The sequence below is a fragment of the Aulonocara sp. 'chitande type north' Nkhata Bay genome, linkage group LG20 (genome assembly GCF_057382095.1).
Source record: "Aulonocara sp. 'chitande type north' Nkhata Bay isolate Kocher_YH1m ecotype deep benthic linkage group LG20, A_spYH_male_GT1.1, whole genome shotgun sequence".
Classification (NCBI taxonomy): Eukaryota; Metazoa; Chordata; class Actinopteri; order Cichliformes; family Cichlidae; genus Aulonocara; species Aulonocara sp. 'chitande type north' Nkhata Bay.
The window spans coordinates 14,382,864-14,401,187 of NC_141363.1; the positions used below are offsets into that span (position 1 = coordinate 14,382,864).

At 41.9% G+C, this 18,324-nt stretch overlaps 1 protein-coding gene across 1 annotated transcript in view; it reads right to left on the bottom strand.

Annotated features, from left to right (window-relative positions):
- plxnb1a (plexin b1a) overlaps positions 1–18,324 on the bottom strand; it is an 89,027-nt gene that overhangs the window by 3,533 nt on the left and 67,170 nt on the right. The window contains exons 19-38 of the mRNA XM_086276414.1: positions 14,708–14,844; positions 14,452–14,625; positions 13,555–13,789; positions 13,205–13,447; positions 12,155–12,331; positions 11,885–12,033; positions 11,684–11,784; positions 11,381–11,598; positions 10,920–11,098; positions 10,759–10,825; positions 9,623–9,769; positions 8,490–8,664; positions 6,984–7,087; positions 6,782–6,866; positions 6,272–6,444; positions 4,031–4,191; positions 2,836–2,983; positions 1,873–1,937; positions 1,277–1,352; positions 976–1,050 (exon numbers count right to left, since the gene is read on the bottom strand). Coding sequence (XP_086132540.1) covers positions 976–1,050; positions 1,277–1,352; positions 1,873–1,937; positions 2,836–2,983; positions 4,031–4,191; positions 6,272–6,444; positions 6,782–6,866; positions 6,984–7,087; positions 8,490–8,664; positions 9,623–9,769; positions 10,759–10,825; positions 10,920–11,098; positions 11,381–11,598; positions 11,684–11,784; positions 11,885–12,033; positions 12,155–12,331; positions 13,205–13,447; positions 13,555–13,789; positions 14,452–14,625; positions 14,708–14,844 — 2,889 coding nt within the window. The remainder of the gene's footprint in view (positions 1–975; positions 1,051–1,276; positions 1,353–1,872; positions 1,938–2,835; positions 2,984–4,030; positions 4,192–6,271; positions 6,445–6,781; positions 6,867–6,983; positions 7,088–8,489; positions 8,665–9,622; positions 9,770–10,758; positions 10,826–10,919; positions 11,099–11,380; positions 11,599–11,683; positions 11,785–11,884; positions 12,034–12,154; positions 12,332–13,204; positions 13,448–13,554; positions 13,790–14,451; positions 14,626–14,707; positions 14,845–18,324) is intronic.

The window sequence follows — 18,324 nt, forward strand, 5'->3', positions numbered from 1 at the left end:
GAAGCTGAATAACGCGACTGAAAAAAATCGTACAGTGTCTGCCCAGCTTAAGCCTCTATGACTGGAGCCTTGAGCGTACAGTGTGACACATCTAAAATGGCAGACAAGTTAACAGCACATTGCTGCAAAATCTCAGTGAAAGTCTGAGGAAACAGCCATCTGCGCTGACCTTAGTAAACACTTTTCCTGGTGAGTTTATGGGCTCAGTTACTAATTTTGAGCAATACCATATGAAACCTTAAGTCTGCATTGTGCACTGTGATCATCCTATGTGTCAGGAAAGGAGGACTACATATATATATCAATCTATCCATTCACTTCCGCTTATCCTTCTCAGGGTCGCAGGGGGCGCTGGAGCCTATCCCAGCTGTCATAGGGCGAGAGGCGGGGTACACCCTGGACAGGTTGCCAGTCTGTCGCAGGGCTAACACACAGGGACAGACAACCATTTGCGCTCACATTCACTCCCACATTCACACCTATGGGTAATTTGGATTAATTAATTAACCTATCCCCACAAACTCCACTTTGTGGGGACTATATATATATAAAAAACAAAAACCAGATGACATGACAGATCCTAGTGGTGAACCTGAAATATTGATTTCTGTCTGGAAATAGATTGCAATACAGAGCGTAAACCCTGCCCACTTCATATTGGCGAATGGGATGTGAGATTCAAATTATAACAAGAACTACAAAAAGCAAATACTGTTTCTGTTGAGTATTTAATGCTGTTTTGTATGAGACAACTGTGGACTTCAGAGATCAGACATCCAAATATTTCAGGGAATTCAATCAGTTTGTCAATCAATAACTTGAGCTACACTCCTGACAGTTCATACATATGCACATAGCCAGCTCTTTAAATAATGATTACATAAAATCCCTGTCAGCTCACAACTAGTAAATCTCTCCCCTGACAGCATACTATGCAATGCAAGCATCATGTTTGCGTAATTTTGTGATACTCACCTGATCGTAGTATTTGTTGATGTACTTGTAAAGTTCATGTAAAGCCACGAGGCAGTTGACCTCAGCAGCGTAATTCTGTTCAGGGAGAGTAAAAAATAGAGAGGCGAAGAAACGTCAGCGGTGGAAAGCTGTTAAAAACTGCATCGGTTGCTATTCATATTTTATTTCAAACTCCACATCCAGCTTGTCATTCTCCCAGCTAAATGGAATCTTCCAGGTCCTAAAAGTATTTATGTGTTCAGCCATTGTGTAAAAAAAAGGTTACTTTGACTAAATGGGAAAACAAGAGTAGGTAACGTACACGGGAGAGTTCTGCTAGGGCCGAGTTCATCTCCTGGTCACTGGCAGAGATGGTCTGACGGATGTCTGCGTAGTACCTGGAGGTACAGGGAATCACAGATTTTTACATTAAATCCACAGAAATTTGAACCCAAATGCAAGAGAGATGTTTACCCCTAAGAGCTCGCCACTCTCTCCACTGATTACTGTCAGTTCATTTTTGACTTGTTTAATTTTAAATAAGAAAATATGACAAATTATGAGTCTCTGGTGTATCAGTGGGGAAAACATGTAGAGAAAGATGAAGTGATCATTTTTAAATGCAGATCAGGCTAATAAGGCTTCGAAAACAAGCACATGTGTTACCTAAAATCTTGTCTAGCAACACTTATTTCAGCAGGGCGACATGCCGAGCTTAATGTGCAGAAGGTAGTAGTAAGTGTAGCAGTCTGCTCTCAGACCATCCATGCATGGAGCCTCGCGGGCTTAGTCTACCCTCTGTCTGGCACTGACAGATCGTCCTGTGCCTCACGCTCTCCTTCCACCCCTCCCTCCTCTCTCTTCCAGAGTGTTTTTTATGCCTGGGGTCAGTGGGACGACCGGCTGCCATATTCTTACCTCTCCACCATCTGCTTGTAGCGGGGGATGTCTCTGGCATACAGCAACTTGTTGATAGGAGAGTCCTGAGTAAGGAAGACAGATGTCACATAAGAGTAACGAGGCATGTAAAACAAGGAGTAATAATGTGCACAAATAATTTTGTTGATGTCAACATGCACTGAGTACAAAACAAGGCTGCAGGGCTCATTAGACTCACATTCCTATTACGCACGAGATGATGTGTAATATCTGATCCTTGCTACATATTATGTGTTAAGTCTTAAGTAGACAAAACCCAGCCCAGACTATTAGATTTGGTTATGTACTGAGGAAAACTATACGATGCTCTTTTATGTTTAATTAGAGTCGGCTGTGAATTAATCAGGTGTGAAACCCTCTGACCTTCACAGTTTGAAAGTGTGGGATTGTATATTGCAGGATTAAGACACAGGATCTTTGGATCTTAGAAAAAAGTATTTTTTACATCTCTAAAGATTTTGAAATGTCCACATTGAGACAGTCTAAGAAAATGCTCCACAGAAAAAGGCGCCCAACAAACAGCACACTAATAACAAGGTGTGTTATCGTCTCTGAGGTAAAAAGAGACCCTGGTTAACTTCTAAGTAATGAAAGGCCTCTCTCACATCTACTATGGGTAGACACTGAAGTGCTATGAAGACAAAAAAGTGTGCACAGCAATGCTGCAAGGAGGGTCACAGCAGATGCAATTGCTTCATTCTCTGGAATCTAATTTTGGGACCATCTTAAAATGAAACGTACATAATTAACACAGGGATCACAAACACAGAAGGACATAAGTTAAAATCTAATTCAAATTCTTTTTTTTCTTTTTTCTTTTTAAAAAAAAGGGACAGTGCATATTAATCTACAAATCAATGTTAATGTGTCAGAATTAGCCAAAAGGCTATTTTTCTTCCCTCTGTAAGTGTCTCATATTTGTCCTTTACAAATGAAGCTCACCCGTCCCAGTTTATGGTCAGCTATGGTGCAAGAATCCATAAAGGTCTGAGCTATGACAGACAGCACAGCATCCACGTGGTCTGATGTCTGCACATCAAAGATGAACTGCGGGTTCTTCAGGATATTGATCCAGAACCGCAGTGGCAAGCTGTTTGGTAAAGCAAGAAAACATTTACACATTTAAGCAGTGATTGTAATGTAAAAGTACAGTTATACATCAGATTTTAAAAAATGCTTCTAATCCCCTCTTATGCAGAAAAAAAGTGCAGGTTCTTTACTGGTGCTTCCATCCCTTTTGTTTGATTCTAACACACTCTGGTGTCCTGGGCCTTTTGGTTTCGTGTATCTGGAATGTGGTGAAAACGCAAAGCTCACGTGATGTCTAAACGAACTGCTCTGAGGAGGTTTGGTTACGACATGAATCAATGAAGAGCGCCATAACATTTATATGACTGACTAGATAAGCTTTAAAGAAAGAGCACATATAAATAATCACCTCATCCTTGAGTAATCGCATTAACAAGCTTGCACAAAAATACACTTAAAGCCTTTTTAGAGAGTTTAAAATATGAGAAACATGGTAAACACACAGGAATGGTTGTTATCACCAATAAGACAAACATACAAGACACTTCTTTTTGTGTCCTTTGTATATTTATTTGTCATTATTCACAATATGTAAGGTCCACGGTCTGTGAAATCATCACCACTTTTCTGGTGAGCTCTTTACAAGTACATAGAAAACAAATAAGATGCAGCCAAGTGCAGGTGGACCCACTGTCAGTAGCCTAAGTGACAATGGGTTTCCCCGGAAGACCCACATAGCAGTGATGTATACAAAGGTGACAAAATCTAATCTAAGATGTCATATGTTCCTCGTGTATCAACCAAATGCTTCAAAGTAACAAGCAGTTTAATAAGTCTCTGGCAAGGTTCATGAGCCCTGGCAAACCCTGGCAAATCTCTGCTGTTTCCACAAGATCTGCAAGTAAAGTCCTAGTACAGTAACACCATAAAACCAGCTGTTGTCCATATGTTCTGTGTGGGGTGCTTCTTCAATCTCTCGATGGATGAAATTCCCCTCGAAGCATATCTATGCTGTGTTTCATATGTCTCACGGCCCATGACCCATTCCTGGCTTCCAACTCTGCCTCTCAACATCCAAACCCAATATAAGCGTCTTTCACCCAGTTACCTGTTGGTTTTCCAGATGTGGATGGTCTCTGGGTCCATGATGTTGTGCTGCTGAGCCTGCTCATCCAACAGGTCGAAAAAGTATTTGACAGCTAGAGGTACAGGACGGCTGGTGCTGAGGATGGCGGTGAATAAATCATCCACAAACTTCTGCAGAGTGCCCTGAGACAGAGCAGAGAAAGTGACAGAGATAAATAAACCATGAAACAAAGAGGGGATGCTCTCTTTGAAGGGGCACTCCACAGATTATGCACATGAAGCTAAGTTAAGGTACATGTGTCATCTAACACAGCGGTCCCCAACCCCCGGGCCTCGGACCGGTACCGGTCCGTGAGTCGTTTGGTACCGGGCCGCGAGAGTTGAGGCTCAGGTGTGAAATGTATGGTTTTCAGGGTTTTTATCGGTTTTCAGCGTTATTTTGTTAGCGTTTTTAGCGTTAACTCGGTTTTCCTGGGTCCTTTCACATGTGTTATGAATAAATCTTCTTTTTTTCGGTACCGGTACTAGTTTTATACTGTTGTATTTATCCGCGACACCTTAAAGGTCGGTCCGTGAAAATATTGTCGGGCATATACCGGTCCATGGCGCATAAAAGGTTGGGGACTGCTGATCTAACAGTTATGTAGCATTTCCTGAGGCTCTGAACAAGCCCGCGTCTATTTTTTCCCATCCCAATGTCACAGGAGGTTTTCTCAATTTGGATTTAACTCTTTACCCCTTGAAAGCCCAGAGGACTGACCCTTAAGGCACCTGTCTGAACTGAGCGGTTTCTGTCATATTTAATGAATAAGATTCTATATTAATGGTCCATGGGATAATGAACCATGGTGTTTGGTGCAAAAATAAGAAATATGCAAGGCGTTCAATTGATGGAAGTTTCTATTTAATGAAATATGGGGGTTTTTTCACAAAAAAAAAAAAAAAAAAAGCTACATGCTGTAAACCAGTGAGTTTGATGATGTCACAGGGGCTCTGACCATATTCAGGTTATATTTAATAGTGAAACAGTGAATTGTAGGAAATACAGGATCCCAAGTTTCTTGAGCCTTAAATCTAAAACTGAAAGTGCATCATTTTGACCTGTAATGTACAGAATTTGACAAATAGATTTTTATTTTTGTTTGTTTGGGGACTTTTTAAAGTCTCCCATCATGGATGGGCCAATTTAAATTCTTGAAACAATTCTGCAAGTAAGCAGCACAGGCATACATTGCAACTTATGAAATATACAGTTCGTTTATTTTGTCTGGTCATCTTATCCTCACTTAATCATCTATTTTCTTAAACCTTTAATTAGCTCAGGGTCACCAGGAGATCACATGGAGTGAGAGGCGTCAGTCATAAACCCGCGGTGACAGTATCACAGTGATAAGGAAAAAAGAAATCCTTTCTTCTTCCTCTTGTTTTTTGATGCATCAGTGTAGCAGCTCCTCACATGCACATTCAAGGTGTGCAGAGGTCCAAAGCTGGATGCTATTTGTGTAAAAGGGGTGGTTATATGCCAGAGCCGCTGACATGAAACTATGGAAACATGTTCAATTAAATATTAATGTAATAGTAACGGCAAAAACAAGCCAAATATTTATTTGACATTTGTGCATCTTAAATCCACTGTGTTCCCAGTTTATTCATTGTTCATCATTACTACATAACGTCTTGGGTCAACATACATTATAAAGATAAATATTTCATGAGCTCTAAATAATTTAGACTCACGCTGGTTCCTAACTGACAAAGGTTTCTTTGTGAAAACGTGAGCTCAAAATAGCACCACGTCATAGTCACAAAGGCCACCGTGTTCACATACTCAGTGTTGGCTGGCTCATAAGGAAAATATGGAACATGAGCAAATATGTTTTTCAATTATGTAATCTCTAAATGAAAAAACTTGGATTTGTTGGATTGGACCGAGTGTAGCAGGGTTTTGTGGCATCTCTGTTGTGAACATGTATGTCATGTCTCTGCACATCACACCTTCTTGCTGCTGACTCATTTCATATTTGTATATCAACTGTGGAGAATCCACAACAAAACCACTACATTTGGTGTTCCCAGCTGTTTACTCTGCTGCCTGGAGGCAACACAAACCTGAATAACACTCAGTAACACGTTTTGTTTATGAAAAATAAAAAAGAGGTATAAGTACCATCTGATGTCTGTTCAATTTAAATATACAAAACCTATTAAGATATTAGTGAGTGACCACCACCTTGTTTGTCCCCATTCAGACCATGTGTTTTACCTTCATGGAGAGCAGGCGTGTGAGGTAGATCTCGGGGATCGCTTTGGCTCGCTCCCCACCCTTCTCTCTCACACTACCTCTCCTGTGCTTGGGCAGCTCAGACTCCTCGCTGGCTTTTACCAGATGCCACAGTCTCACGCCTCCTTCTTCCCCATCATCCAGCATAGGGGTCTCTGGTAGGAGGGGACAAACAGTTGGATGGGTAGGTGAGAAACAGGTCACTACATTTGAGCTGTTTGTCTTTGTTTCAAGTGTTTGTACGCAGTGAACAACTGATGTTTTTGTTCATTATTACAGCTTTTATTCCCCCCACAAACTCATCTTCACACCTAAGTCACGGCCACTGTAAAATAGCGCCCTCCTCTGGTTATTTAGACTGAGTTCATCTGCTCAGATAAAACGTCTGAATGAAGGTCGCCAACCATTGCCATTAGATGCAGTTGTCTACATACAGACAGCAACGTATAACCATAATACCAACACAGGGGTAACAGATAATAATGAACTTACTCTCTCCTGGCATGTAATCGTGGCTGTCGTGAAGGTGATGTTTGTTGTTTCTGGGAACAAGGGCCACCGTCGCTCCGTCGGGGACCTGATTACACAGTCACATGACAACATTCACAATGTGATTAAAACTGCTTCCAAAACTTTAATGAGTTGAGGTGTGTGTGTGTGTGTGTATCAGTGTTTGTGTGATGTCAGCACTCACCTTGTAGTGCTGCAGTGTATTAAGGCGCTTCCATGAACCTTGCACTACTGATGTCAAGTCTTCATCTGATAGGATTAGGTGACCTGCAACACCTGCACGCCACTCTGAAGGGAGAAATGTTCAGGTAACCTTGAGCTTGTGCTAATAGCTGCAGAATTAAGACAGTAAACTTTGAGGATTGATAAAAACGAAAACCCTCAGGGACCACAGATGTTATTTCCTGGGTTGAATCTGGTAGACCAGCTGGCAGCTTTGCTTGTTTAAAGGTGCACTGTGTAAAATGTCACAACTACACACCAGTGGACTGCAGAATGCAGTCAGCTGAATTTGGCTTTCTTACCCCTCACCAATTCAAATGCATGATCCTACCTACAGTGACTGTAATCTGTCACTGACTGCAGGCAGTGACAGATTACAGATGAACAGCAGACAAACATCTCTGGCCGCCAGTCTCCTGTTTCCCTCAACTGTCAATGTGTCCATGTCTATTTACTCTGGCGCAGGCTGTAAAATTTAAACAGATACGAGTTGATGAGCGAGTGACATTCACCTCTCACTGATGACAGAGATACTGAGAAGTTGCTGAGGGTACCCTGAACGTGTCTGTCAAATGGATCTAACACTGCTGACTTGAGTGTGTGAGAATGACTCAAACTGTTTATCAGATGGAAAGTGTGATTTTCGGGCCACTCGAGCTTAACATTAGCTGGTATAATATTATCCTATAACCAGCTATTGATGCTATTTAGTCGGGTGTCGCAGCTGTTCGGAGACGGGAGGGTCAAATGTCTAATCTGCTGACAATATCAGGAATAAATTAGCATGTTGTTGCACATTTCTGTGTGTTAGAGCCCTGACGTCTGCTCAGGTGATGACATTTTATTAAGATGCCTGTGGCGTTGTCTCTTTCCTTCGGCTTTTCACTCATTTCTCTGATGATGAAACAGGTACGATCCTTCATAGCTTGAGTCCAAAGGTACAAACATTAATGAAAGTGTTTTGACTTCTATGGCACATTAATACCTGCAAGTTCTCTTTTCCTCCACCTTTGATGTACTACGTATGTGGCTGGTCACACGCATGAAATGTGCTCGTTGCAGTGGCGATTTCCATCTCGGCCATTGTATTCAAGATGGAAGAGCAATACGGCAGCTTCCACTCCTATTCATTTTTATGGATTAATTCTAGGTTCATCACAATGTATGAATTTGTTGGAAGATGTAATTATACACTAGTTTCTATTCTATTTCAGATTTAGAAGTGATATCTTTTCAGCAGATGCGTTTTCACCTTTTACTTTTTCAAACCAGAACCGAGTGTTGTTTAGATGACTGGTGAGGTTGTTTAATGTTTAAATACTGACTCAATGACAGTTGTTTTGTTTTCTCTTATGCACTTCACACACAAAAAAAACAAACGTCTGCATCTCTATAATTAAAATCCTCACATAAGAGAAGACTGAAACACAAGAAAGAGTTATGCTGTTGTGAAATGAATCTGACTCACCAAGATGTAACGAGTCGATGTGCGGCCGCTGAGAAAAAGATGTTCCCTTCCAGGTTTGTTCCAGAAGTTTCTCTTTTACTTGTGTGATGGTGTCGCAGTCCAGCACCTTAGCGGGAACTGTCTGCGCTGTGGTGCCGCCGCTGGCAGCTGCAGCTGGCATCACCACATTTAGAGTCTGGACACATGTACACAAATGCTGGTTATGGATAAAACACACTGATAACACTGTAGGACACTGTAACACTGATAACACTGTAGGACACACGGCACTTTGGAGGAGTGTTTGAGTGTTCACTTGTGTGCAACCATCCACACTGGTTTGACTTTAAATTGTTTAAGCTTAAATCTTAACAGTTTGACGTTTACATTAATTTTAGTCATGTTTTATTTTAAAGATGTCAAAGTTATGTGAAAAGCACACCCCATTACTCAGTAGCTTGTATAACCACCTTTAGCAACAATAACATAAAATGTCATCAGTTTAAGCATTAAGACACTTTGTCCCACTCTCACATCAGGTCTTTGAGGTTAGTGAACATTTTTCCATGCACCGCTCTCTCTTAAGGCCCCATCACAACTTCAATCAGGTTGATGTCTGGACTTCAACTAGGCTACTGCAACATCTTGATTCTTGTCTTTTTCATCCAATCTGTAGCTGATTTGCTGCTGCGTTTGGGAGCATTGTCCTGTCACATGACCCAATTTGATGTTCTTCTGGCAGGAATTCCAAATAAGCCACACTTATTCATCCTTTTTCTAACTGTACTGTCATCAACTTTAAACTGAGGAGCTCTTGAATTTTGTTCAAGCTTGTCTGACCATTCTTTCCTGATACACCCACTCCTGGTAAGACTGTTGTATTGTTTTTATGCAACCCTGAATGCTCCAGACCAAAGTGACAAAAATCTGCTTTTATAAAGGTTCTCACGTCTTGATGACAAATTAATCATCAACACGTTGATGTGTAGGCATTTGATTAAATCTCTTAATTCCTGTGGAAACAGTAAGGACGTACTTAGCTTATTAGCTTATTCAGTTAAATATCAGCATATGATAATAAACCAAACAGGAAAACATGGGTTTCTCCTTCCAACATTAACAATGCTGCAATCAAAGGATGTGTGAGTTCTAACCAGTGTGCGGTACTCCACGTCCTCTCGCAGGAGTCGGTTGTCGTTAAGTGTGTACTTGGCTTTTCCAGTCACAGCGTCCACAGGTCCCTTATCCACCTGGTGCTTTATTGCTCTGAACAGCATGTAGAAAGATTCCCCTGCTGATTCCTGGCCAGGCATGAAGAATTCATTCATTAAAGTGGTATTCCACTTCTGATCAGTCACACTGTCTTACTGGTGAGCGACATTTGATCTCCACTGACTTTCTGTGAAATGTGCTTTAAATACAGCGCATCTGTTCCTCCTATAATGAAGTGTTTCAATGTTATAATTCAACAACTGACAGCAAATTCATGCAGCGCTGCAGTTAGCACTCCTTCCTGCTTATTTGTAACATTTATTGGAGTATCTAATCATATGAAGATGAGAGTTTTTAGCATCAAGCACTTGTGTGTTCCCATGGTATTATTGGTACTGTCAGGCCTCAAACTAGAGATTTAGATGGACTTGTTTTCTTGCTTAGTTTAACACCGGAGCCTCCCATTGCTCTTTAAAAAAGAAATTAAAGCCAGTTTTAATACTTTAATACTGTGAAGAAAATAGTACACACCATCGTGTGATTTTTTTTTTATTAGTTTATTTTAATCAAATTTTTTGCTTTATTTCTTAGAACAAGAATTATCTTGTCTTTTTTCAGAATCATTTGAACATAAAAGGTTTTCTGATAAAACCCTAACACTGTCTTTTAGAGGAAGAGGAAGGGTAAACTCTACCAACTATACCCCTTAAAGGGTTAAAAAAATTAAGTAAATCAAATTGAATTAATTTTTTTTTTTTTTTACAAAAAATATAAACTAATGAATGTTTCTGATCATCTTATTGCTAAGACTGTGCTGTGCGTTTCAAAGGGAAGAAATTTTAGCAGTTCTGTACCAAAGTTGTTAAAAATGACCTTGAAAGCACAATTTTAGCAGATTTCCCCCCTTTTCAGGCTCTTAAAACATTTTCCTGACATAAAAACTTCACAGTAAAGAGACAGTAAAAATATTCTTTTTTATAACTTCAAATAACACTATAGTAGTAACTGATGTTCGTCATGTTTCACTGACCGCCAGTGTCTAACCAGCTAATGTCTGGTCAACCTTAAAACAACTTACCCTCAGAAACGTGAAGAGACAAATGGACATCCAGTTTGTCAGCAGCTTCTCAACAACTGATTCGGTTCTGGGGAGGAAAAAAATGAGACACATGTAAATGATCCGTGGATGAAAAACATCTCCTACTCGCCAACTAGGACAGGTTAAAAAAACGGCATCACCTCCTCAGCATCAGTTTGGGGTTCTTGGCCACATACTGTTCCACTAGGTCATTGAGCAACGTCTTCAGGATGTCTGTGAAGTACTCGAGTTTACCATGCAGAGCTACAGTCAGCAGAGAGGCCACGTAGGCCCGGTCCCTGGGGGAGAAGGTCCGCTGCACCTCAAGAGTGTGAATAAACTAGAAAAACAAAAAAGGTGAGAATATGGAGTTAATTAATCTGTGTGTGAAAAATCCCCCACGTTTCTGTCGAGACCAGGTAAACCTTGGCAGAATAGCTCTGTATCTCTAGTATGGGAACTCCCCATCCTTCTATTGCATGCACATAAGGCTGACATTGGAGAGTAGTAGCAGCAAAATAGAACCAACAATTCTGTGGGTTGCAAAGGGGCTTGCTTTGCAAATGTAGGCAGCATAAATAAATAAACACAGATTTAATAAAAAGCAGCTGTGGAGGCTTACCTTAGTGAGAAAAAGTTTACTGTTCAGCAGATTGGACAACTGAATCAGCCCTTGCTCAACCGTCTGCCTTCGACTCTCTGGGACATCCAGATCTCGTCTCAGTGGGGACTCCTGGTGCCCCGGGAAGAAAATACGCTCAGCATACGTTCGGTAATCCAGGAAGGGAATCCCAGAGCCCACCAAATCACTGGACATGTCCATCATCTCTGTCATCAAGTCTAAAAAAAAGAATAAAGGTCTTGGTTTAGTCTAACTTTAAGGACATGTATTCTCTAAAAGTCCCGAAGAAAAAGAGGAAGTTACCTGTGAACTCCTTCTTACAGCGGTCTCTGACACTGGTCTCCAGGTTCTCCAGCTGGATCTGGACTTTCTTATAGTCCCTCATGGCCTGTTTGCTCTTTCTCCTGACCCACAAGCCATGATGAAAAGGCAATATTACAGCCAAAACCAACCAATATGTTGATCAAAGGAGAAACTGATGCTCAGTGAATTGAACATGTTTACCTGTATATGAGCACTATGATGAGCACAATGAGAGCCACTATGGATGCTCCAACACCGACTCCCACCTGAGCCTCTAGAGGAAATGTAGACTGTGTCTGGCTGTCGTACTCTACTCTGCCCAGAGAAAAGTTCAGATTTCCCATTTTCACCTGAAAAGCAGGTGAAAAAGAACAAGTTTAACACTACAGCAAGAAATCCTAAGTATTTACTATATGAACTAGAGAGGGTTCACTGAACTCAAATTCACAGTTCTTTGCATCATGTACTCACCGTAAACTCAGGCAGACTGTCCACGCCATCCTGCTTCTTCCTACCTTTCACTGAGGGCTGCTGAGCCGGTGGCTCGCAGTACAAGTGGCTGTGTGTCAGGGTCTTCACCGAACACAGGCCGTCACCTATCCAAGCCTCCACCTCGCGCTTGGACATGGCTCGATCTAGATGTTCTCCCTTGATAAAAAAAAAAACAGAGTACGGCTTTTCTAAAGCAGCTCTGACAAAACACAACAGCATTTCATGTGTTTAGTCAGAAGAAACCCAGCCTCTGCGGAAAGAATGTAATTTTGCTCTTCTTCCACTCAGCTACAGCATTCAATAAAATGTTATTATCATTTATATTTTATAGAAGGACATTCATATGATTTATTTCTCAATATGTTCTTTGAAACCTGAACCAGTAAGTGGAAAGACTTACTGAGGATAGGAGGTGGTCCTATGCAGACTTCTTAAAGCCTTTTATGTTATTTAAAGATGTAGTTGCATATTGTGCCCACAAGGAGGCAATGTATGCATACAGCATTTGGTCTGAGTGTGCCTTGAGAATGACTCCACATGAAATAGGAAACACATTATCTGCATTACTTTGTCAATCACGATGATCGTTTTTATGACTATTTTGATAGTGTGCAATTATTAAATGTGGGATTTATATGGGTTTTATCCAATTTCCTTTCCATATTAGGAGCATTCATACAGCTCTTATCATGCCTGCAGCGCAGTGTACTTTACTGCAGTGCAGAGAGGTTGCTTCTCTCAGGTAGGGACCTTACTAAAGAAACTGACTGTTAAAACTTACCACACTGCTGAAAGTAGTACAGAAACAGGAAATGACAGACCTGTCACCAGAGAGTTTTGTCCATCTAACCACAACAACTACTTCTTCCATAAAGTGGCATGTTGTTGCGTTTTCTATTCATTGTTAGCGTTTTATTTTATTTTTTCAGGCTGACTTCAACAACACTGTGAGACTGTTTGTTTAACACAGTCTTGAGCAGAAACAAAGTGGTGCCAGTTTATTTCGAGCTCGAGGTTCCCGTAACTCACCTCGACAGAGATGATGCTGCCGGGTTTGTGATGGTACGGCTTGCTGGGATCATTCCGGTTCAGCTTGTAGAGCGTGGGGTTGAGCTCATACCTAAAGGCTTCCTTACCCACGGTGTTGAAGTCAAAATGAAGGCTGTCCAACAAGAAGTGAACTTTGACCCTTGCATTAATGGCCTCCGGGCCCACGGCTGGGGTCGGGCACAAGATGAGGGAGGAGCTGTTCACCGTGCAGCGAGACTCGTACTGGAAGAGAGCACGGGGGAAGTGAAAAAGAAGATAATCCTTGGATGCGTATTTTAAACAAAATCAGTGCAGTAAATAATCATTTCTGTACAATCCCATGAAGACACCTGTTTGACATGGCAGAGCGTCCCCTCAGGGCAGTCCGCCTCTGGAACAATCCTCCTCCATCTCTTCAGCGGACCCTGGTGATCCTGTCCTCGGTTCAGGCTTCCTTCTTTCTTCTTAACCACACTTCTCCGCCTCCTGGGAGGGAGAGTATCACGAGGACTGAGGGTAACCCTCATTTTTGGCTCCTGGACCACATCCAGGTTCTGACCAGAAACTGTGATGATTCTGCCTCCACTGTGGGGGAAAGCAGTAGGAGAGAAAATGAGTTCAGTGGATTTGTGTTAATTTAATATGTCTGTCGTCACTTTTACAATACTGCAATATTTAATACCGAATTGCTTAATACCTTACACATGCACTGATACAAGTGTAATTTGGGGGGCTAACCCAGCCTGTGTTGAGCCCATTCCAGCTGTCATTGGGTGAGAGGAGAGCACACGCCGGCCACACTGACCGTCCATTACAGGGTTAACACAGAGTTACAGTCCTCTACTCACAATCATATTCACCTAAAGCCAGTTTAGAATCACCAAAATCCCTAAGATGTGGGAGGAGAGCCCATGCAGGCAAAGGGAGCACATGCAAACTCCACACAGAAAGGCCCCGGCCGGCCAGCAGATTGCTGTGAGGTGACTGTATTAATCTTGGATTGGGGTTTGTTTTATAAACCGTGTGTGTCCCTTTTCTATAGCTTTCTATAGGTTTGTTTCAATATGGAAAAACTTATGTTTCTCTTTAGACTCTGAAACTAAAGTTTTTAAGCTCATCAAATAGATAATATGGGTGATGATCCATTTTATTGGTGATTTAATAAAAATGGATTTTATAATATTAAAAGCATTTTACTTGACTTCATTAATGGACTAGATGTATACAGTTATATTCCACTAAAGCACCTGAGAAAGCTTTTGGACGGAGCAGCCTTGGTGATGTTTGGGTTGGGGGTGTAATGATACACCGAGCCCTTCAGGTGGCGCTCTGCACCACCAAACCGCACAGTGATGCCGTGTTCTCCCGTCCTGTTGCTGCCTCGGGTCAGACAGCTGATGTGATCCTTCTGGATGTCGCGCCTGAGAAGAGGAACGTCTTTTAGATTTTAACCCACAAATCAAATCCTGCAGCATGAACAGGATTTATTCTGGAAGTGCTTACACATCACACGGTATTCCTCCAATTAAGACGCTGACTTCGTTCAGGTGTCCTGTCCTCAGTGCTTGGCCTGTGATGGTGAGAGAGGAGCCACCTGCTTTGGGCCCTCTGTGGGGGAAGATGCTGCTTAGCACGGGATTCTGGAGAGAGAAGAGAGATCAAGCATGAGACGCAAAGAATAAAAGTGTAATCGATAACTCAATACTAAGATGAAGATTTATAGGGAAGATAAAAAGAAAGGCCAGGGCATTCTGGGAAACACTGGTAGTGTGCCTGATGGCCGTTGAAGGTAGCAATTCATTTGCTTGTCATTTGCAAAGATGGTAGACTTAATTAAGTCTACCATCAGGGCTCTGCTATGTAAATAAGTAGATGCGCTCCTACTGTATTGTATTGCAGTGCCTTTCTTGCATTTCAAACACACTTTGAGGCCTTATTAAGAAAATCCATGTGGGAGCTGAGGTTTCCGTAATTGGCCAGATTTCTGTTGTGAGAAAGCTTCTCTCACAAACAGCAGCAGTTGTGGACGACTCTTCCTAATGCCACACTCGAGTGCTGACACATTGCAGCCTCATCACTTTCTCCAAAGGAGGCGTTTTAAAAAATACCAGGGGACCCCCCCCGCTCCCGCCCATCTCGGTCAGGTCTGGGTCCATCTGCTTTGGTCCACACCCCAGGGCGATTAGCGTGTTCTTGCATGTGCAACTGGAGCAAACTCAGGGGGAATCACAGCAGAGTTCAAACTAAATAACTGCTGCCTGTGATCTGGGTGTGAAAATGCCCCTGAGATGGCCTGGTTTTGTTTGGTTTTTTGAAATGCTTGTTTAATTTCTTGTAAATTGCTGCACTGTGCTGCAGCAGTTTCTGCAGATAAGAAGGGTGTTTATGGACACATAAACATTTAACATCACGTATGAATATAACCCAGTTTTCCTCATAAGTGATCTTGGCAGCTAGATTTCACAACAAAGAAAAGCAATGTCTTATCTGATTCTCACATATGCAGACCGTGTGTGTGTGTGTGTGTGTGTGTGTGTGTGTGTGTGTGTGTGTGCACGCGCGCATGAGTGCGTGTATCTGTGCGTGTCTGATAAGAGAGACAGAAAATGAACAAGTCTGCTTAGCATTTCACCGTGCGTAACGCCTGAGTAACCCGACTTGTTTGAATTGAAGAACGTGCTGAACTGCTATACCGTTACATCATTACATCAGTACAGGGAGTGCAGAATTATTAGGCAAGTTGTATTTTTGAGGAATAATTTTATTATTGAACAACAACCATGTTCTCAATGAACCCAAAAAACTCATTAATATCAAAGCTGAATGTTTTTGGAAGTAGTTTTTAGTTTGTTTTTAGTTTTAGCTATTTTAGGGGGATATCTGTGTGTGCAGGTGACTATTACTGTGCATAATTATTAGGCAACTTAACAAAAAACAAATATATACCCATTTCAATTATTTATTTTTACCAGTGAAACCAATATAACATCTCCACATTCACAAATATACATTTCTGACATTCAAAAACAAAACAAAAACAAATCAACGACCAATATAGCCACCTTTCTTTGCAAGGACACTCAAAAGCCTGCCATCCATGGATTCTGTCAGTGTTTTGATCTGTTCACCATCAACGTTGCGTGCAGCAGCAACCACAGCCTCCCAGACACTGTTCAGAGAGGTGTACTGTTTTCCCTCCTTGTAAATCTCACATTTGATGATGGACCACAGGTTCTCAATGGGGTTCAGATCAGGTGAACAAGGTGGCCATGTCATTAGTTTTTCTTCTGTTATACCCTTTCTTGCCAGCCACGCTGTGGAGTACTTGGACGCGTGTGATGGAGCATTGTCCTGCATGAAAATCATGTTTTTCTTGAAGGATGCAGACTTCTTCCTGTACCACTGCTTGAAGAAGGTGTCTTCCAGAAACTGGCAGTAGGACTGGGAGTTGAGCTTGACTCCATCCTCAACCCGAAAAGGCCCCACAAGCTCATCTTTGATGATACCAGCCCAAACCAGTACTCCACCTCCACCTTGCTGGCGTCTGAGTCGGACTGGAGCTCTCTGCCCTTTACCAATCCAGCCACGGGCCCATCCATCTGGCCCATCAAGACTCACTCTCATTTCATCAGTCCATAAAACCGTAGAAAAATCAGTCTTGAGATATTTCTTGGCCCAGTCTTGACGTTTCAGCTTGTGTGTCTTGTTCAGTGGTGGTCGTCTTTCAGCCTTTCTTACCTTGGCCATGTCTCTGAGTATTGCACACCTTATGCTTTTGGGCACTCCAGTGATGTTGCAGCTCTGAAATATGGCCAAACTGGTGGCAAGTGGCATCTTGGCAGCTGCACGCTTGACTTTTCTCAGTTCACGGGCAGTTATTTTGCGCCTTGGTTTTTCCACACGCTTCTTGCGACCCTGTTGACTATTTTGAATGAAACGCTTGATTGTTCGATGATCACGCTTCAGAAGCTTTGCAATTTTGAGACTGCTGCATCCCTCTGCAAGATATCTCACTATTTTTGACTTTTCTGTGCCCGTCAAGTCCTTCTTTTGACCCATTTTGCCAAAGGAAAGGAAGTTGCCTAATAATTATGCACACCTGATATAGGGTGTTGATGTCATTAGACCACACCCCTTCTCATTACAGAGATGCACATCACCTAATATGCTTAATTGGTAGTAGGCTTTCGAGCCTATACAGCTTGGAGTAAGACAACATGCATGAAGAGGATGATGTGGACAAAATACTCATTTGCCTAATAATTCTGCACTCCCTGTATGTAGTTACAGCTCTACTGCTATGAATAGAACTGTTACTGCTGTAAACTTCATTTTGATTATAACAGTTCAGCCAGAAAGCTCACATTTAACTGACAGATTAATGGTGCTTATGTTGGCCAAGGACACGCACAGGAAAAAGATTTTTGATCTCAAGATGTTAAAATAGAAAAGAACAGAATTTAGGTGTCTAGCTTCTGAGCCAATCAGAGGACCATGCAAAAGAAAGACATTAGTGAGCGATGCATAAATATTCCCCCTTCCACTGAGGCTGAGGTGGATGCTGAAGGTGATGAAGGGGTTGAAAGAGCAGGTACTGCAGGCATGTCAGAGAGAAAATCTGTAGATAGATAGAAACAGACTGCAAGTGTGTGAGGAAGTGCAGCTGGAAGTGCCTGCCTGAGCTATCTATAAGGGCTTCACACTGTTGTTCATATACATTGACATCATGAGAATATGTAGATGTAACAGTGTTTACGTGGTATTATTCCACTTGCCACAAATGTCAGTGTAATGGGGAAACAGGTTAGGTGAGGCTGGCTGCAGTAATCGCTGCCAGTCTGCCGTAGCCATACGAGAGGTGAGTTGTATTGTTCCGCACACGATATAGCTAAGTAGTACAGACACATAAAACATGTTTGATTAGCTGATGGGCACCGAGTGTAATAAGTGCTTAGTGGACACATGTCCAACACCAATTTTATGTACTTTTCATTTGTTTATTAATGTGTGAAACTATATGCTAAAGCGGAATGCTAATGAGATGTTCTGCCGTAGTGTGCTGTGCAGAGTGGTGTGTGGCGAGCCAGTGCACTGATAATACACCGTTGTTTCCATTCAGG